The sequence below is a fragment of the Eschrichtius robustus genome, chromosome 5 (genome assembly GCF_028021215.1).
Source record: "Eschrichtius robustus isolate mEscRob2 chromosome 5, mEscRob2.pri, whole genome shotgun sequence".
NCBI classification, from domain to species: Eukaryota; Metazoa; Chordata; class Mammalia; order Artiodactyla; family Eschrichtiidae; genus Eschrichtius; species Eschrichtius robustus.
In genome coordinates this window covers 36,380,456-36,402,331 of record NC_090828.1, presented here as the reverse complement: position 1 = coordinate 36,402,331, position 21,876 = coordinate 36,380,456, and the positions used below count along the sequence as shown (strand labels likewise).

At 39.7% G+C, this 21,876-nt stretch overlaps 1 protein-coding gene across 3 annotated transcripts in view; it reads right to left on the bottom strand.

Moving 5' to 3' along the window:
• The window catches only part of SATB2 (SATB homeobox 2), a 191,952-nt gene that overhangs the window by 33,116 nt on the left and 136,960 nt on the right, over positions 1-21,876 (bottom strand). For all 3 annotated transcript variants that reach the window (XM_068544717.1, XM_068544715.1, XM_068544716.1), the window contains 2 exons: positions 20,361-20,516; positions 4,020-4,217 (listed from right to left, as the gene is read on the bottom strand). In XM_068544717.1, the coding sequence (XP_068400818.1) occupies positions 4,020-4,217; positions 20,361-20,516 (354 nt within the window). The remainder of the gene's footprint in view (positions 1-4,019; positions 4,218-20,360; positions 20,517-21,876) is intronic.

Here is a 21,876-nt window from a genome sequence, read left to right as displayed (position 1 = left end):
ACACGCAGCTCATGCAGTTCAATATCAGAAAAACAAACAACCCAGTCCAAAAATGGGCAGAAGACCTAAATAGACATTTCTCCAAAGAAGATATACAGATTGCCAATAAACACATGAAAGGGTGCTCCACTAATAATTAGAGAAGTGCAAATCAAAACTACAATGAGGTATCACCTCACACCGGTCAGAATGGCCATCATCAAAATATCTACAAACAATAAATGCTGGAGAGGGTGTGGAGAAAAGGGAACCCTCTTGCACTGTTGGTGGGAATGTAAATTGATACAGCCACTATGGAGAACATATGGACGTTCCTCAAAAAACTAAAAATAGAACTACCATACGACCCAGCAATCCCACTACTGGGCATATACCCTGAGAAAACCATAAATCAAAAAGAGTCATGTACCACAATGTTCATTGCAGCTCTATTTACAATAGCCAGGACATGGAAGCAACCTAAGTGTCCATCGACAGATGAATGGATAAAGAAGATGTGGCACATATATACAATGGAATATTACTCAGCCATAAAAAGAAACAAAATTGAGTTATTTGTAGTGAGGTGGATGGACCTAGAGTCTGTCATACAGAGTGAAGTAAGTCAGAAAGAGGAAAACAAATACCGTATGCTAACACATGTATATGGAATCTAAAAAAAAAGAAAGAAATAAAAATGGTTCTGAAGAACCTAGGGGCCGGACAGGAATAAAGATGCAGACGTAGAGAATGGACTTGAGGACACGGGGAGGGGGAAGGGTAAGCTGGGACAAAGTGAGAGAGTGGTATGGACATATATACACTACCAAATGTAAAATAGATAGCTAGTGGGAAGCAGCCACATAGCACAGGGAGATCAGCTCGGTGCTTTGAGACCACCTAGAGGGGTGGGATAGGGAGGGTGGGAGGGAGGGAGACGCAAGAGGGAGGAAATATGGGGATATACAGATATGTATAGTTGATTCACTTTGTTATACAGCAGAATCTAACACACCGTTGTAAAGCAATTATACTCCAATAAAGAGGTTAAAAATTTTAAAACTTTAAAAATGGCGCGTTTTCTGCCTAATTAGACAAAATGTAACGTCACCAAACTAGTATTACCAACATATGAATTTTTAAATTCCTAAAACATGTAAGCAATTATATCTTCCTAAAATTTTAATTGATACAAAGGCACAAGTGAATCCCAACCCTGAGTCCAACGGCTTAACTTCTGGACAATTGCAGACATTTTTAAGTAGTCTGGGATCTTTCTGAATACAGCCCTTCCCAAGTCACAGAGGCTGTGCTAACTCTATTCTCCAGTCTCAAGAGTTTTGCTGGTTAGTTCAAGTTCTCTTCATTTTTCATATCACGAAAGAGAAATACAGCATTCAAAGCAGTGTCACTGAGACAGGCATGACATAAAAAAAAAAGAAAAAAGTGATGTATTGGAGAGTTTCACAGTTGTTATGGGATCAAGGTCAATGGCTAAGACAAAGTCAGTGTAGAGAAAATTACCTTATTTGTAAACTCTTTAGCTAAGAGCTGAGTGATAGGAATAATCTTTTATAAAATAAGGGAATTCTCTTAGTGATATCAGAAGTTAATGTTAATAGCCACAGACTGCTTAAAACTAAAAAGGAAAATTACAGACTGACTCTTAGCCATTAAATATTGTTAGCACACTTTAGTTCTGACACACTAACATAAAAGGTAATAAAACTCATAAATCAATTGGCTGTCTGCTTCTAAGATTTACTTTACTCAGAATGGTCAGTTAAAAGACAAAATATGATGCTGAATGTCATTTTAGCTACCTAAACACAGGGACCTCACAGAGATGAGAATTTCTGGACAGAGTGGAGACAGGAATATACAAGAGCCATCATCCAAATGAAGGGAGGTCCTCATTTTAATGGAAAACAGGTATTAGTATTCTTATCTCAAACTTCTCTAAATTTTCAACTTTGTCATCATCCTATGATAAAAAAGAAATGCTATTAATGTCTATAATAAATCAATTTTTTTCATTCCTGTTCTGTTTCTATCTTGCTTGGATTGACTAAGATGGACCCTGAATGAAAAGTCCACACAAAGTCAGTAGTTTCCTGAAGCTAGTCATTGGTCCTGTGTTGGTTCAACACAGAAGTTTGGATCAATTCACATCAAAATGAGAAAAACAAGGGTGATGGTGAGTTTTTCATATGGCTGAATTTATACATTTGTAAGATCTTTTGCCTAAGGCTATCCTTTTCATTAATTTGTTTGTTATTTTATTGTATGAAGTATATGAATAACAAATGTGAGTGCCCATTGAATTTTTTTTTTACTTAGACAATTTTATTAAGTTGCATTTGTAAATATATTTTATAACAACTAATTTTAATGGTCTTTCTAATTCAGCCAAAATAATATTTTTAAAGTACATTCCATTTCAGTATTTGCTCTTACTTCCACCACCGTGAATTGTTTGAATAAATTTATTTTCTAAAATAAAAGGTTGGTGAACCTACAATGTGCCCCTCTTTAATTTTAATTTCTACTAAATCCCAAAATCTAAAAACCACCGCTCCATGTGACTCAGCACGTTGGTCTAATTATCTATAAGGAGGTGCCCTGGTGTTTGGATGAGGCCCCAGCCAGGAAAGGACAAGAGAGGGAAGGCTGGTCCTGAAGGGTAAGACTTGGGGCTCATCTCTGGGGAATGAGTCACCCAAGCACTAATCCAGAGCTTGGACAGTGGGCTCTCCCACTTATTAACCAAGTACCCCTCTTTACCTCCCCTCTGAGTTCACTGTGGATATTATAAGAGACTCCTGCATGTGTTTATAGCTCTATGAACTCATGAGTCTAATGATCTGGGCGATTCACTCCATGACTGTGGAAAGTGACCAATGAGAGCATGAGGGCACTGACTGAGATGTCAATATTTGGATGAAAAGTGATATAATGGTCCCACTGGCTTCTGGCTTCTCCCCCGGGGATGTGAGGGTGGAGCAAGGGGAAAGGAGACAGGAAACCTCAGGCAGAGCATTTCACTGTGTCCTTTACCACCTCTCCTATGCTCTTTGATCAAGACCCCATGCCCCACACTTCCTTCATCCTCATCTTCCATTCTTCACACACATGCACACACGTGCATGCACTCCTGCCTCAATGGCCCTCTTCTTGCTACACACAAGGAGATTCAGACAGGCCCTTAGGGGATCGTCTTTGGTGGCAGTTGGGATTGGTGGTACTGGACAGGAGGACAAGTCTCACAGTCCAACAAAACAATTTGTGGCACAACTCGAAGAGGTGTAACCGTAGAAACCGTCATTAATATTTCTTCCCGAAAGTAATTGACTTTAGGCTACAGCAAGCGTCGGTAGTTAAGATCAACGACTCTCAGAAATAAATATTATTTCTCTCAGTGAGAGCAAAAATCTAAGCAAACAAAACATGCAACCCAAATGAAGGTAGATTTCTAAAAGGCAGGAAACCAAACACAGCAGGAACTCATCTAAAAAATACTAAGATCTGTCACAATTTCTCTCAAAGGTTCAACTGAGTTCAGTGGTATTCCCTAGCTCATGTGGATATTTCTTTTCCTCAGCCTAATGAAATATTTCTTGAGGAATTTTGGATCAATTCATTGGCTACTTCAGAGTTTTTTCTTTAGAAAATGAACTGATGGAAACAATGAACTATGGTTTCTAATTGGGAGATTTAATTCTCCATGAGTTCTCTGGCTTCACAATCCCACAAGTAAAATGCTCTCAGGAAAGCAGCTGCCTTTGGATTAGACTTCTCAGTCATTTGTGTGTGTGTGTGTGTGTGTGTGTGTGTGTGTGTGTGTGTGTGTGAGAGAGAGCATGTGTGCACATGCACACACACACACACACTGTGCCCACTGTGAAAACAGGGCCCTCTGTTTTGGGGGACATGGCATGAGACACCTTCCGAGGGGAGGTGATGTGGTGTGCCCCTTTGACCCTTCACGGCTACTGGCACCAACAGCTTTGTTCTGGTTTGGGGGAGAAGGGGACACCCACCTGCACTGGCTCAGGGGGAAGCTGGACCACGTGCTGCATGCGCTCGCTGTGATGGTGCCTCGATTCCTCCTCATAAATCACATCCCTCTCATGTTGGGGAAGGTTCAGGAAGCGACGGATGGTACAGAGGTTCTCCCAGAGGGTGCGGTTTTCTGGGCTGGGGTTCTCCTTCCAGCGGAGCAGTTCACACAGCCAGCCCTAGAAACAGAGAAGGTCACTTGAATTAACCTGCAGAGTGCAGAGCAGCAGAGGGGGGTTTGAGTGCAGTCAAGTAACCATACCGGTTTATCGTATTTTTACGTCAAACTTGTTCCCACCAAACTGGGAAAATAGTGATACAGCCTGACAACTCTGAAAACCAACCAATGACCACACATATAGTTACACCAATACCTGAGAATCTTTGGTCTTTATTAATTATCTTATCACCCTTCCTATTGAATATATTCTCAATTAATTTACAGTTCCTTTGTAAAAGATACTCAAGGAAGATTGTAGCTATCCAGTTCTCAGAAAGAGTAGTTCATGTTGGTCAGCAACAATTTTTAAAAATTACCCAATTGGTTAGTACTCCATTCCAAGAAAAAAGTGAAGATGAACAAATACGTATTGCAAAATGGCAAATTCTAAAGAAGAAAAAATACCTAAGTATAAATAGGGAGGAAATAGTCTCACAATTATCAATAACTCCTCCCTAACAACCTTAGCTAGAATGAAAAACTGTATTCCTGCTCAATCTCTGAATGCCATGGGCTCCAGGCCCTTTTAACCATCACCTTCCTGCCTCAGCCACACCTGCAGGAAGGTAGGCAGTCGGACGGGTCACACCTGCAAATGTCTGCCTCCCAACTCTGGCATCCGGATGTTCTCTTGCAACTGCACAAGAAAGAAAATGTAATGCAAATAATGATGGATTATATGAAAATAATACAGAGGATGCTGTCAACATCGCTCACTGACTCATGTCAAAATATTTTACCCAGTAGCTTTCTAACCCATCATTTCCAAGCTACGTTGCTAATTTTTAAAACAAGAACTGTCCCACATCACGCCTCCTGCAAGGGTAAGAATTTTTCTAAAAAGGTGCATAAGTAAACACAAACGACTTTGTAAAAACTAAATCCCGAACCTCAACAAATTCTATATCATAACTCGTAAGCCAATGAAAGTTCCTGACACGCATTATAAAAACCCCTTATAATATCATAAGCTGTTGTTTGTCTAACTCTCCACTGTGTCTTCTGCCTTTACCCCAAAAAAGGCAAGATTTGATTATCTCCGCTGCATCAGCCAAGACAGCAACACCAGCTGTTCTCATTGTGCAGCCTCTTCCTCGCGGCCTCCATGTTAATAACCTGATCATTCCATTTTCTCCTTCAACTGCCGGCTGCAGCACCGCAAAGAGACAAAAACCCAGGCCCATCTGCAGCAGCTGTAGGCACTGAACTGTGAAGCCACTGGGGATTTATAAACTAATCTGTGACACAACACTGCCTTGTTTTTACAAGTGAGAGGCCACATTTGTGCAGACCTGATCTTTTCTTGCAATAAACTGGGAGCTGGGGAGAGTTAGAGGGTTAGGAAGAAGAATGAAAACAAGATATCTAATCATTTGCTTGGAAATGTTTTTCCAAGTATTTTCATAGATTTCTTTTTTTCCAACTCAATTGAGAGACAGGTAATGGTTGATTTTCAAGGTGCAACATATATGAAAATTGAAGACGATTAAATTTTTATCCCTATCAGAAAATAAATTATATTTTTAAAAACCTCCTAGTCCCGAAGTGTTTCCTCAAGGGTTTCTTTGTACACAGCAAAGAATTCTTGAAATGGAAAACAAACCATCTGTGGAAAAAGTAAGCTCCTATTTCTCTGTCTTTTCACAGATCTGAATAAGTCTCCAGCTGAACTCTTTCAAATGTTTCAAACAGGTATGTTTAACATCTCCCAGGGGAGGCTACAGCATGGAGACCAATCCTTTAACAGAAAATAAAAACAAAAACCTGCATCTGTTAAAAGATGAAGTTCTGAGATACCCAGACCTTAAGGCGGACAGCACCTGCTGTTCCGCATGAGGAGTGAACTGCATTGTGGGAAGCCGCAGCTTGAAAGGAGACAGGTGACAGCTGAGTGGTATCTCCACTTATGATACTCGGAATGTCTCGCACAACATTCATTGCCGCATTTGATTTATATGCGCTGTTATAATCTGCACTCATTACAACCACTTAGAACAAACTACAGACCTCGTTATGGACTGTGTGCTGTCTGCCATCAGTCTTTAAGAAGTGTAGAGCTCAGTTTGCCCACTGACATGCAAGGTCCTGACCTTGAAGCTATTAGGGAGCGGATTAGACACAAGTGTGATCATGTGTGCAGACATAAGCAAACCAAATTAATTTCTGGCACAGGGAGGTAGGCAACAAGACCCTGTTCTTAGGGCACCAGAGAACTTCCTCAAATCCCTGATGGAGCTGAGCTAATAGCATGTTTAAGGGAACCCAGTTTTGAAGACGAAGCACATTCATGGTATTTAGAGGGTTATTAATCTAGTTTCCCCACAAAGTGTTTGCTTGGCTGATCAGATTAAGGGATGGAGCCTTCAACAGCGCACCCTCACCACAGCAGGCCCCAAGAAATCTGTGATACTTCACAGCCTTGGACATATTGCACCATGTGTACCCAGCTGCTTCAATAATTAGCTTATGAATGTATCAGCTGGTTCTGTGATTTTTATAAATAATAACTAACCTACTGAGCAGAAACAGTGGCACAAAACTGCAAGGTGCTCCTAACTCTAACTTGCTCTTCTACTAAATGCCGATATTCCCTGCGGGTGGAGCTCCTCTGATGCCATCTATAAATATTTATTCTGCATCGGAAATGGCAGTGTATTTTTGTCAGTTTTCTTCACGGCAGCCATGATTCGCTTTCCCCTCACTCTGACTCACTTGCTCACTCCACGGATCTGTACGCTTATCTCCCGGAAATCTATTCTTCCACCTCACTTCCCATCTCATCCTCCATCTTTTTATTCACATGATCCTTCCACCAGCCCACTTGGGATGCTTATCTCTGTTTTCTCAATAGTGTCTCTTATTAGCTTGTCTGATGGCTAGTGAATGTGCCAGAAAGTGCCACGCTATTGCCTGAACACACACGTATGTAACCGAGTGAACCCATCACAGAAGAGATAAAGAGTCCCCACACTGGGACTTTTTTCATTTATATAATTTTTGCATGCCATCCAACAAAGTTTTGCAGTATCAGGCAAAAAAAAAAAAAAAAAAAAAAAAAGTGTAAATGTCAAATAAAACAGTGACAGATGACAGTATTCTCTATTGAATAGCACTGTTTCTGTCGTGCATGTTCAATGGGAACTCATGAATTATTAATAAACAAATCTCCTTTTTCTGTTAAAATCTCAAGTAGGTTTTTTGTTGTTGCTCCCTATGTGTTATGTGGAGCATTCCAGGAGAATTATTCTCATTTCGGACATGCTGATACAGAAGTTCATCTGATTTCCAGCCTTGGCCAGCCTTGTGAGCGGGCACAAGGAACTGTGGTGTATATAGCTAGCTGTGATTTCTCTTTTAGTCTGGTTGTAAGCTTTGACCAAAGGTTGGCTGAATATTCATATAGTCAGTTTCGCATTTTTAGTATGGGAAAACTGAGGCTAAGTAAGTTACATGTGCCAGAGCACAGCTAGGAAGCACAGAATATTCAATTTGGAGACCAAACTGCTAAGTTCCTGCTCTGACATTAAATTATTGGGTGACCTTTGGATAAGTGGTTACCCTCTTGGATCTTCTGGAAGCTTAACTATAAAAGAAGGGGTTTACAAAAGATGATCTCTAAGTTCCCTTCCAGGTTCACATTCCATGATCTATTACCTTGTTATTTGTCAGAAACAACAGATAATGATTAGCCATCAGGGTCAAAGTACAAAGAATAAAACCACCTTGGTCAAGTGATCAAGGTCAACATCACCAGTGATGACATATTCACAACCATGAACTCTGTGATATGATTCACTGCAAAGGACACAACATAGTATCTGAGGTCTTGCCCAAAATGCATAACCTCAGTCCAAACATGACAAACCCTAACTGAGAGATTTCCAACAAAATAACCAATCAGTACTCTTTAAAAGTGGCAAGATCATTTAAAAAAAAAAAAAAAAAAAAGGAAAGACTGAAGAATGGTCACAGACTGCAGAAAACTAAGGATAAATAACTAAACGCAATATGGTTCCTGATTGAGATCCTGGCACAAAAAATGGACATTAGTGGAAATACTATTAATATTTAGTATAATGTTAATTCAAAAAATTAGTGAAATTAGAATAAAGTTTTCAGTTTAGTTAATGTATTAAAACAATGCTAACTTCCTGGTTTTGAGCATTGCACTACGGTGATGTAGCTGTTACATTAGGGGAAGCTAGGTGAGAAATATATGGAAACTGTACTATTTTCCAAAATCTGTGAGTCTAAAATGTGTTCAAAATAAAAAGTTAAAAAAATTACAGAGAATACCTGGAACTTACATAGGAAAATGTACATGGAACCTAAGTATAATGATGCTAAGGAATTTATGATTAAAACACTTTTACCTTCAAAATCTGAACCCAGAGAAAGAATGTAAGTTCAAAGGCTACATCCTTGTCATCAACGGATAAAGAGTTCCCAAGCATTCAGGGCATAAGCAAATAATACCTATTAACATCTCATTTTAGTCATCTCATCAGCCTCTTAAACAAATATATTTCCCTCAGTAGAAAAAACAACTCTGACCACCTTTGCTCAACTATGCAGGTGAGGTGACACTCACACCAGTCAAGATATATTTTGTTTACAATCCACACATTCCTACAAAGTTGTACGTCAATCTAAATTTACAAAGCAAATAATGTTGTAAATGTATTAGGAATCCTTACTACTTGAAGAAAGGTATCATTATTTCTTTTTGAAAGATGAGTAATAACCCCATAGTTTATCTTTTAGTAAACTGATAGTTTTATTGAGGGTTTACTTAAATGAGACACCTCTAGTTCACAATTCAAGAGCATTAGAGGAGGCAACAATAAGAACCACAATTGGCTCCTGTTTTTCCTTCATGGTCTCATCTCCCCTCAATTTCCCCATGGACCTTGTCCTCCAGCCACTGTGAATTACGCACAGTCCCTGAATAGGCTTGGTATATTCCCATCTTCATGCTTTTGCTCATGTTACTCCCTTTCCTGGAAAATCTTACTCAACCCTCTAGCCCCGCTATGAGAAGTTGTACTTCAAGGCTCAGCTGACATGGTCTCAGCTGATCTCTTGTAAGAATTGCTTACTCACTCCTGCATAATTTGAAAGCATGTTGCTTATACCTTTTCACAATTTGATGATTATTTTTGTTACTGCTGGGCATGCCTGCACCCCTATCAGAACAGTCAGCTTCTTAATGGGGGTGGAGTGAAATTGTTGATTTCTTACTCACTTCAGCATTTTCAGGGTATAGTTTCTTGCACATAATAGATGTTCAATAAATGCTCAATAGATTGAACTGAAATTATTAGAGTGCATAGAAATTAGCCCAGACGAATGTTTCATGGCCTCAAATTAAAAGAGTTAGTGTTGGGGGAGAGCACTAGTTTTCAAAAGCAACCCTGTCAACATTCTGAGGGCTCTTTTTCCCCCATCTCTAATGCATGAATAAGATAAAGAAAAGAGGGTGATCCAATTTACCACATTATATAAATGCAAACAGTGACAGAGGTCTCTCAGAACATTAGTTTATAAGCTTGCACTGATCACCCATCTACTGTGGGCCATGCTTTTTACTTAAAAGGTTAATTGAGATCACCAAAGCTTAAGTAGGTAATTCTGACCATGAAGTTCAGGGAATATGTGATCACAGAGAACAGGACTCATAAGGTGGGCCTTGAAAGATAAAGATGAATTTCACCAGGTGGGGAGAGGAAGTGATTGGAATCACATTCCAAGCAGAGATAACATTATCAGCAAATGCAGGGGCTTATAAAATTATCACATTCAAGGAATCAGAAACAACTTTGTGGGGCTAAAGCACAGTCTAGAAATGGAGGTGGGGGTCAGGTCATAAAGAATACCATGCAAAGAAATTTCATCTTAATCCTATGGGCCATGGGAGTTATTGAAGGCTTTTAAACTGACATGACAAAGAATTCTTTTCTTTCTTCTTTCCTTTCCCTTCCTACTTTCCTTCCTTCCTTCTTTTTTAACAAGAAGTTCTTGGAGAAAAGACTATGATAAAGTCAAGAACACCACTTACCCTAGCCTAGATATCTTTTTTTTTTCATAGTGAAATCATGTTGCTGGGTACCAATGAAGGCCCACAGCAGCCCGCTAGTGGTAAATTACATACTTGGTAAGCTTCATCTTCCAGAAGTTTTCATTCTTAAAAAAATGACATATATCATAAGCACCAAACTATATCAATCATTTAAAAAAATCTATTCTCATCATTTTAACCATTTTCGTGTATGTGTGTGTGCGTGTGTATGTTGTTGTTGTTCAAATGAGAATTTTTAAAGCTCTCTCACATTGAAAATGAATGAGGAAGGACAATATCTATTACACTTATAAAAATATTGAAAGGTTTAAAAATTCAAGTAGATAATAAATGAGTGACATATTCTCCAAACTACATACCAAATGCTGAGACTATTCAAATGAACAAGGAGGTCTTTCAGACGACAATAATACAGCCCAGGGTCTGAATTTAGAGCCCATCAGATATGGGTTTGAATCCTAGCTCCAAGCCTTAGGTTTAAGTGATGGGGGAGGGGAAAGAGATGGAAAGAGTGGGGTTCCTGTCCGTGGTACTGAAATTTCATTGTGTACTAAGTTACTTGTTTTCCTACCCTAGGACACAGGTAATAACTCCAATGTGTCCCTGTTCCCATATTTTTTCCTTTAAAAAGAAAATTAAGTTCTGTGTTAGTGACAAATTTCCTAGTTTTTATAATATTTCAAACCGAATACAAACCAGGACTTGCTGAGAAACAAATGCAAGTTCACAGTCTGCTCTGATCTCCAAAAAGAGATGTAGTAAATACGTTTGTTCCTGTTAAGTAAGGTTGTACTGGCCTTGAAAGGAAGACCTTGTCACAGTCATTACTGTTCCCCCTGATGTACCTATCACAGAGCTGACGAGTGAACTCAATCTACAAATAGTAAGAAGCCCCCTCCCCCTTTGCCCATCTAGGAACCCCAATGAAATTGAATAAGTCGGCAAATGAACAGTTCTTCAGGAGAATGACACAAGGCTTCTTGCAACAGAAACGTAAAAGGCCATTTGCTCACCCACACCTTCAATACAGAAAATGTCAGCATATGTAACCAAAAGGAAATGTTTTCTGAGCGTCTCAAAAGAAAATTCGTATTATTAACCACAGGCAGTTCACTTTCTAAACGGAATCACATAAAGTCCCCAAACAAACTTTTGTAACTGTGAAAGAATTTCTCTTCAGCTGGTTGAGACTCTTCTGAAGTGTGAAATGAGCCAGATAATATTCAGCTCTTGTTTCTTAGTCACCGAATTCTCCTTTCATGAATCCAATAAGTGTCTGTTAAAATAAATAAACCCCCTAATGATTCAAGATAACCTAATCAAGAAAACTGAAATGGATAAAAGGCTAAACTGCAAGGGAGACTTGTCAAGGGCTTCAATGAATCCCTGACGAGGAGGTCATCTAAACCTGAAAAAAGATTTGTGCTGAGCATTTGGTTACAGTTCAAGGTTAATTATTTTATACCTTGAATGTAATAAGTAAAAATTATCTACTTCTTTTTTTATTTCTCAAAATTGTACACTAAGTTCTAAACTGTATTTTCACGGGGACTAATTTTCAGCTGTCTCTGGGCATGTGTCTCACATTTCTATGGATGTGTTTGTAAAGAGTGAAGCTGTAATTGAGAGTAATGAAAATTTTATTTCTGAACAACTCCTTAACCTCTGTTATAAAGGGCCCAAGTCAAGAGGGGATTTCATAAAATCTTGTTGCCTTCCTTACCGTAGAAATATGGGCTATACATAGCTATATAATAGTACAGAGATTTAGTATGACTTTATATAAGTATGTACACACATACATATACATGTAGATGGGAACATGTACCTGAAAAAAACCATCCATATCTGTCAAAAAGAATGAACCTGGAGTCTTCTCCACTTAAATACTAGAAAGATATTAACAGTAAAATGTACTAGACTAAAATATCAAGGAGAAAACAACCAAAACACTTCTAGTCCCTGACTTCAGGTCCAAATTCCAGCATACCTATGATACAAAACTACATATTATGCCCACTGCCTCAAAAACTCATAAGTGCAGGGGGGGGGAAAAAAGCAGACACAGCAGAAAAACAGGCATAAGACTTGTTTGAAAGATCAGGGCTGGGACTAGAGTGAGGCAAGCAAGCGACTAATGTGCAAAATTTAAGGAATGTGACTCTGAAAGTGTGTGCCTCCTTGAATTTTGCACCCGAAGACCTAGCAAGCCTACATGCCTAACCCTAGTCTTGGCCCTGTGAAAAAAAGATGATCTTTTTTTTTTTTTTTTTTTTTTTGGCCGCGTTGGGTCTTTGTTGCTGCACGCGGTCTTTCTCTAGTTGCGGCGAGTGGGGGCTACTCTTGGTTGCGGTGCGCGAGCTTCTCATTGCGGTGGCTTCTCTTGTTGCGGGGCATGGGCTCTAGGCGCGCGGGCTTCAGTAGTTTCAGCACGCAGGCTCAGTAGTTGTGGCTCACGGGCTCTAGAGCACAAGCCCAGTAGTTGTGGCGCACGGGCTTAGTTGCTCCGCGGCATGTGGGATCTTCCGGGACCGGGATTAAACCCGTGTCCCCTGCATTGGCAGGCAGATTCTTAACCACTGCGCCATCAGGGAAGTCCCAAGCAAGATGATTAAACAGTCTCTACAGCAAAACAGTAGGAACCACTCACAGGCACCAACATTCTCCAACTGTAAGAACCATGGTTTAACTCAATGTCATCTTTGAAAGAGGGCTGTAGAGTTCAGAAAGATGGCTTTTAATATGTCAACCTGATTTGCTTCAAAGTCAAATGCAAGTTCCTAAAGGTGCCACGTCATGAACAGGCAAAATAATGCAACTCAAGGGTTTCTGCAGTACATAAAAATGTGCTTAAAACCAGTACAGAAACTTTAGCAATGGATAAAGGTATATGACATTTTATGAACTGCATACAAACTGTAATTAATCTTCATTGATATCTAATTATGGGTTCCCATAAAGGCTAGTTTTAGGGCATGAAACATTAACATAATTAATTGCAGGAGTGGTAAAAAGAACCCAATTCCTCATTATAAGACTGATGTAAAAACTGAGATCTTGAGGGAATTTCTGTTGATCACTTCTCAAAAGAATCTAATCCTTTGAATTATGCTGAGAGATAAAGGAAGAAAGTGAAGGGTTCAACTTGACGCTTAGGCATCACTGTATTGACTGCCCACTTAGTTTGGCATTTGAGAATATTGAGAAGCCTAACTTCTTCACTACTTGGTATAACAGTTTTTTAAAAATGGTAACTGTAGTGTAAATATATTAATTTTTTTCATTTGAATTTGGTGGACAGATCTGACATTGTAGTATATATGCCCCAGTTGACAAGAATAGAAACTGCTTTTTGATAGGTTGTCAAAATGTGTTCCAAAGAAACCTGCCCAGCAGGAAGGGGCAGCTACTCAGTCAAGGCCACATGCCTCATTTTAATCTGCCTTACACACTGAAGACAAGACAACAAAAGCAAAAGCATTGCAAGTGAGACTTAGACCACCAACTCATCACCAACTGGCATCATACGGCCAGTTTTTCCTGTCACTTTTTATACCAGAGATTGGGGTAATCAAACATTTACTTCCAATAGCCTGAGCAATCCCAGCCCCAATAAAGCCATCTCCATAAAGAGAACTTAATAAATAAGGTAACTGTCAAACCACTTTTTGTGCAAAGTGGCAAAACCGATCCTTGGGCAATAGTTTCTAAAGGCTAAGAAACAAAACAATGAGACTGAAGATATTTTATAATTCATAAATTTACTCTCCCACATGAAAAGTTGACCTTAAGAAAATTAAAGTTTTAACTTGTCTTATTACAGTGTGATCCCAACTAGGATATAAACACGCATGTGCAAACCCACACTTACACATTAGAAGACTCTAAAAGGTTAATGGTAACTATCTCTGGATTGTGGAATTATGGGTGATTCATGTTTTTGCCTTTACAGTTTTCTTCAATTTCTAAATTTTTAAAAATGAAGCTGGGGCATGCAGGTGACAGTTTGGGGGTGCGCAGTCTCATCCTGTCGCCTGCCGCCCCACAAATGGCAGGTGGCACTCATCTCGATGGGCCTCTGCAGCGCTTGCATGGGCCCACAGGCCCCAGAGGGGAGGTGGGCTCCGGCAGGAGTGCAGTAGGGCGGCGTGCGGCTCCATCCCCAGATGCCGCTGCACGTGCAGGGGAGCCAGACCAGACCACTAGCTTGGGACCTGCCTGGGGGAGCCCTAGCTTCACTTTCAGGGGCCCAACTCATGGGAGAGGGAGACGTGGGAGGTTCCAGTCGTTAAGGGTTTTGTTTTGTTTTGTTTTTGTTTATTGTAGATGTTTTATGTTTGCCAAAACTGTAGTCAGCTGAGTCATTTAAAATGTCTTAGGTGAGGGTATAGGGGCTGGGACTCTTGGGAATTGCTGGCAAGGAGGTCAATTGGAATGTAAACACCATCATTTTTAATATGGAAGGATTGGAAACAATTTACATATCCACCAAAGGAAGAGAGTCAAATAAATCATGATGCATCCATTCCACTGAATACTATACAGCAGCTTAAAAGAAGAAGGGGCTCTGTGTGCTGATGTGGCAAGATCTTTGAGATTTATAAGAAAAAAATCAAGCAGAATCACATGTAAAGTATGCTAGTCATTTGTGCATAGGGACAAAAAAAGTATATACATTTGTGTTTCCAAAGATAGAGGAGAAATGTTAGCAGTGGCTGCCTCTGAGGATGGCTAAGGGGGTGAGGGATGGAGGAGAACTATTCACTGTATACGCTTCTGTTTCTTTTTCAAGCTTGTACAATGAACATATGCTACCTATTCAAAATAAATAACATTAAAGAAGAAAAGAAATGCCTTTGAGAATTAAAAATAAAAAATACAAAATAAAACGAGGATGTTTTACTTAAGTAATCATAAAATAGAAGCTATTTCTTTAAAAAGGAAATATGTACAACTAACTTGTGCCTGGGATATTTTTAAGAAGAGACACAAAAGCAAAGATTAATATAGTAACCCATGATTGAATGAAAAAATTATGTTAGCACATATACTGAATGTGATATAAACTCCAATAGCAAAGAGCGATAAAAGGAAGGAAACAAACCAAATAATATACCAATTATTTTTCTTTATGTACAGCTGTCTGTCTTTATTTTTGCTTATAAAAGGATCTGCCGTGAAGACCTGTATATATTTGTTTCTAGTTTATTTATTTATTTATTTAACATCTGCATTGGAGTGTAATTGCTTTACAATGGTGTGTTAGTTTCTGCTTTATAACAAAGTGAATCAGCTATACATATACATATATCTCCCTATCTCCTCCCTCTTGGGTCTCCCTCCCACCCTGCCTATCCCACCCCTCTAGGTGGTCACAAAGCACTGAGCTGATCTCCCTGTGCTATGCGGCTGCTTCCCACTAGCTGTCTATTTTACATTTGGTCGTGTATATATGTCCTTGCCACTCTCTCACTTCGTCCCAGCTTCCCCTTCCCCCTCCCCGTGTCCTCAAGTCCATTCTCTATGTCTGAAAGACATGTATATTTTAAATCATTTAGCCTGTTAAGCAAATTAGATCATCTGTAAGGAGATATTTTACAATAAAGAAGAATGTCCATAAAATCTGAGTTTGTAATCTACATCTAAGGCTTAAGAAGCCTTCTATTTAGGATTATAACTTGTTAAGTCAGTAGGTGAGAACACAGAATTTTTTTTTTTTTTTGGTGAGACAGTGATAAGGAATAAAGGCCAGTCAGTACACAAAATCTATTTAATCCTAACGTACGTAAAGCATAGGACACATTGAAATCCAATCACCATGAAGAACACAGCTTCTGTGGAGGTAATGATTTCAGAATTGTATATTGAAGGCCAGAAACTCCTTCTCCCCAGATGCAGTGGGATCACAATTGTGCCTCCCTCCCTCTTCTGTAGTAGGAGTGAGGACTCCCCCATTCCTGATCCCAGTGGTAGCTCCTGCAGCCTGTGGGCCTGGGAGGGTGTGCGTGGCAGGGAGGAGAACTGGAGGATTGGCAGGGGTCTTGAAATCTTGGTGGAGATGGGGGCACCTCCAATGTCATCTCATCAGAGACCCCTCTGGGTCCATTTATTCCCAGATCACTCCCTTTCTTTTATCCCAGAAGACTCTGGGGTTGGCCCTTTCATTACCACCAACTGAGCTTTACAACCAGGTTGTCTATTTCTCCTTTTTGCAATGTCTCAGATTCTCTCTACCTTCCTAATATAGAAAGCAAGACCCCACCCCCGCCAAAAAAAAAAAAGGAAGAAAGAAAAGAAAAGAAACAAGAAAGCAAACCCAGTGCCCTTCTAACATTTTTGTTCATTTGTTTGTTTTTATTTTTTTAATGGGGGCAAGGTAGAACAGGGATTAAAATAAGCCCCTTCCCATTCCTCTACCTACTCTGTTTTCACCCAAACCTAGTAGGAAAAGACAGTCATATACGTAGAGTTGGGTCTTTGGGTATACAAATAACAAAGAAAGTTTCACTCTCTTTTCAAAAGAAAACCAGCCTCGGATGATCCTCAGCATTCCATGAGCTGAATACTGTAAGCAATATAAAAAAGAGAAGAGGGCAGGAGAGAAACAGTGAATTAATGTCTGGGGAAGGGGGCAACTGATGTCAAAGGAAAGAAATGTGGCTGAATATGCTGTCACAAGGCACATGGCCGGCTCTGGAGGACTGCAGTGAGGGTGCCCACGGTCACTGTGTTTGCTCCCTACTGGATTTCCACTGCCCAGATCACATTTGATAAGCTGCAGTTGCGGAGGAAAGGGGAAAGTAACCCTACAGAATTTGAGTAAGAGGGACAGGGAGATTACAAGAAGCTATCAAGGGACAAAGAGTTCCCGTAGCCACTTAAATTGCATGCTGGGGCACTCATTCCCTGGCGGCCCTTTGTATGTAAGGGCCATACTGAAGGTGTGCAGAGAATGCCATATGCCTTTGCACTATGGCTCCTACTGAGGACCCCCACTCCTAGTTCACAGAGAACAACCATGGACCATAGTACATCCTATCCCATGAAGACCAATAATCTGAATATTCTGCAGAAAGAAAAGGAAAACAGTCTTCAGAACACACACACACACACACACAAAACACCTAAAATTGATCCTAAATTGAAAATGAAGCAAAAGTAAAAGGTGAAATGTGCATAAGCATACTTTTCCCTCTTATTTTTACCCCTGCTTTACGTTTTTGACTTCTCTCCCATGAAGAAAGGGGCAAGGGTCAGATAGGAGGCACTCAGTGGAATCAGATGATGGACTGGCCTGGCCATGACAAAGGAGCTGAAGCCCAATTAAAGGAACAGGCGGTCTACGACCCTACAAATGCGCCCTGATGTAACCCACCCACTAAGAAAACACACACTTTCCAGTAATACTATTTTCCCCAACAGGACCACAGGCAAAACTGCAAACGTTTGTCACTCTTTCAGTTCCTTTTCTGAACCCCTCCTCCAACTGTGCCTGTTCCCTAAACACTTACAGCCCTCAAGGACCATCTTGGCCCACCACCCTTAATCTCTAAAAATTTCCTCCCTTTTTCCTACTCTTCATTCAAAGCGTGCCTAACACACAGGCAGTGTTAGGTATTATTCTTAATATGGTGACAGTAATTCACACCACGCAGTGAATGAGATTTTATGAGGGTTTCCTTTCTATTTTAAAAGACATTTAAAATGGAAGGGGAGGGGTTACTATACATGTTTGAACTTGGCCTCCCAGGCTCTAAACCTACTACAGTTCACAAGAGTTCCTGTTAAAGGTTCTCCTAATTTCACCTCCAAGAGAATGGAGTGCCCTTGCTCTTCGTCTGCCTTCTTAGCCACTCCATACATACACACACACACATCTTATGGATACACACCAAATACATGTGCAAAGTACCACATCAATTGATTTCACTAAGTATGCTTTTTTATCAAGCAAATGCTGGTAGTGCTTACAAAGTAGAGTGAATAACTTATGTTAAATTGCCTTTGAAACTGTCAGTTAAGTTCATTTTGTTTGGCAATGCCATTTTTAAAAAACTTAATGCCTGATTTGCAAATCTAGTCAGCTATTTACAAATAAAGTTCCCTATTCATAAATGAGAATGAAATCATTGTCCCAAAGGAAAAAAGAAAAACAAAGCATCTTATCCCCATTTAGGCTCAATCTCATCCTATAGCATATTAATTCCTAGTACTATGTTTTCCTCCAGATTCGGCAAAAACAGGGCTACTGAGTTCTTCAGGAGGCAACAAAAATTTGGAGAGCTAAGTTTGTCCAACTGGCAAACACACTTTTCAATCAGCCACCTGAATTACTTGGGGAGGCTGGAGGCATCACTATTTCCAGAAGCAATAGTGCCAAGTCAACAGGAAGATTGCAAGCATTCTGAGTCAAGTTCTCAGACTGTGGCCTTCAGTTTTTCTTGAAAGCTGCTTATAAAAGGAGGACTGAGTGAAAATTTGATATTTATGTCAAGTCACAACTAAGGGGCAGGTTTGCAGAATCAATTGTGTAGCTTTATACTTACTGCACATTTACCACATATGTCCTTTATTACACAGTGGAAAACCATTAAATGCACAGTAGTTTTGCCAAGTGGCATTATGCATTTAACAGCTTTATTCGTTTAACGGCTCCAACTCTCATTATATTTTGCCATGTGGTACACGGGATTTTATGCATTTAACAGTTTAAGAAAGCTCTATGGTATTTTCTTTTCATGTATTTCATACTATGGTTGGACATTATATCTTAGCAAACTGTATTTCAATGACTTCATTGTGAGAGAAAGAATAATCTGGAAAAATTACTACATCAAAATTGAAATGGGAAACCAATATTTCAATCCTCTTCGAAATTGCTGGATATTCTACTGCTCTCCCTTTATTAACATCTGAAAAATAACTTAAGTCAGGTTACTGCAAAACCACAGGTAAAAAAGGCTATTCCCAAAACCATATAATTAGTATAAATATAGCATTTAACTATCATTTTAAAAACTTAATTTTCATTAAAAACCACCTTGCTTAATACAATATTCAGTAACTTCCTTCCTTTATAGCACACAACAGAAGATTTGTTAGGGTGATGGTGGACCATTTTACCATTTACATATGTAGGGACGAAAACATTTGTCATGCAAGGCCACAGAGGAAATCAAGCTCAGAATCAAAGGACTCTCAAAATTAAGCTTTAACTAACTTCTGTTTCCTCTACCCTGCATTTGGGTAATTGTTCAACCCAGGGGTAAATAAGTAGGCACCTCAACCTAACCCATTCTAGGATAGGGCGGTAGTTGTCCCTTTAAATGAATTGAAACAGAGTAGATCCCATCAACTGTTACTGCTTTCAGAAATAAAAAACCTAAGCATCTGTCTACCCTTTTCCCTGGAGCATTCCATTCCCCACAATCCCAGCACTCTGAAAAATTGTACTGGATAAGCGTCTATGTTTTTCTGTTAAAGATTTTAGCACTCACTCTGCACTCCCTGATGTGTGTTTTCTCCTGGAAAAACAACTGTATTCTATACATAAAAGAAACACCTGACATTGCAAGGTGTCTCTGGGCCTGAGGAAAAGCAGTTATTATAACAAAGTCATCCATTTCCCTGGTGGGAATAAGAGAGGTGATGAGACCTGGCTAAAACTTGGTCTCAGGAAGACGCTGTTTTGGACACACTAAGCTTTGCTCAAATACCAAAAAGAAAGAAAGAAAGAAAGGATACATAGCAATATTCAGAATTAGGAGAGAAATCATTCAAGGCTGATTCCTTTTGCAAAAAAATTTCTTTAAAAGAAAAAAAAACTGGGTTTTCACTTAGTCTCTATTTTGAACTCTGATGGGAATAAAAGCAAACCGTAGAGCAAAATGCAAAACACGACAGGTTCTCTAGGGATTATTATTGTTGTTATTATTATTATAGGAACAGATGTATTTTTATTGGTGGGAGGAGGAGAACGGTCTAATTCCAGCCCTCACTTCTGCTCTTTTAAAAACCACTCACCTGACTTTTATTTGCAGCCACTTTGGCAAACAGGGCTTGAGACACCTTGGCCCTTTTCATCTCCTGTTGGATCTCGTCATAAATGGCAGCTGTGATGTTGACGTTGGCGCCGTCCACCTTAATGGGGAGGTCTGTTGTCGGTGTCGAGGTTTTGGCCTACCAAGAGACCATGAAAATAATAATTTAAAAAGTGCTGCATTCAGCCCAGCCATCTGTGCAGAAATTATCAAAGGATTTCAGTCAGCTGATGCCAAACTGCATTAGCTACAGAGGGACACTTCCTGTCCATTATTCTAATCAGGTTAATTGTGATTGGAAATAATTGCAGTGCATTCCTATAGGACATGCAGAGTCCTGTCAACCTTGTTCTTTCCCTCACAGTAGCTGAGACAGTTCACAGGTACGATGGCTACTCTGGGCACCAAACTCAAGTGATCACTTAACTGCAACACAAGCATGCAGAACACACACAGTTACCTTTTTCTTTCTGAAAATAGTACACCTTGGAGGAAGAGCCAATTCTTCCAGAAAAAATGAGTAAATGGGTAGAGGCCTCTAAATAATAAATTATTACTCAATTTAATGCACTCCCCTGAGTCTCTCATTCTTTATTAAAGCTTTACGTATGTCATTCGAGTATGTATGGCTTCCCACCATTATCATCATTATGCTACCCAGACAGTCACCTAATTTCACCTAGGAAATCAGTGGAAATGAAACAAAATTTCATTTCATAAAACGAGGCTTCAGAATGCCTTTGAAGTGCCGTTTTCATTTTCTTAAACTCATATTGTGGTTTTATGTATTCTGCCGTGCTCGTTTTAATTGAATGATTTCCCATCAGCTTCAGAGACAAATGAAGGACAATATAGAAGGTGTCTGTACTTCTTGAGGTTAGGATAACCCTAAAACGTTTGAATCTACTTGATCCAAAAGACTACAGAGCATTTGCTCTGGTGTGTAAGGAGAGGGGGCTGGGCAGCCTTCTCAGAACCCCGGGCAACAGGACAAAGGGAAAAGTCTGCCCCAACCGTTGGATTCCTGAGCATGGCCAGTTGATTTGGTCTAAAGTGGATTTTGTTTTCTTTTCATCCCCACCCACCCTAGAATCCTAAACCACTATGTTCCCTCTGTGGATGTCCTGAGCTGTTGTTCCCCTGCTGGATTGACAGTATGCTGGATTGACAGTATGCAGGTTTGGAGAAAGACATGGCATGAAGGGTGGACACCATGGGGTCATTCTCAACAGTATCTTGAAGCCGGAGTTATGTCCTAAGTTTCCAGGAAGGCTTTGATTCCTACGAGCGCTCAGTGACCTTTGCCATTCTCCTTTGAATTTCCTGTCTCATACTATTTTCTAATTACTGCAAAGTAATAATAATTGATGTAGTACTTTTTACATGCCAGGCACTCCAAAAAGTGCTTTTTTGTTGTTGTTATCACAGTTTATTCTTTTTTTTTTTTAATTTATTTATTTATTTATTTATGGCTGTGTTGGCTCTTCGTTTCTGCGCGA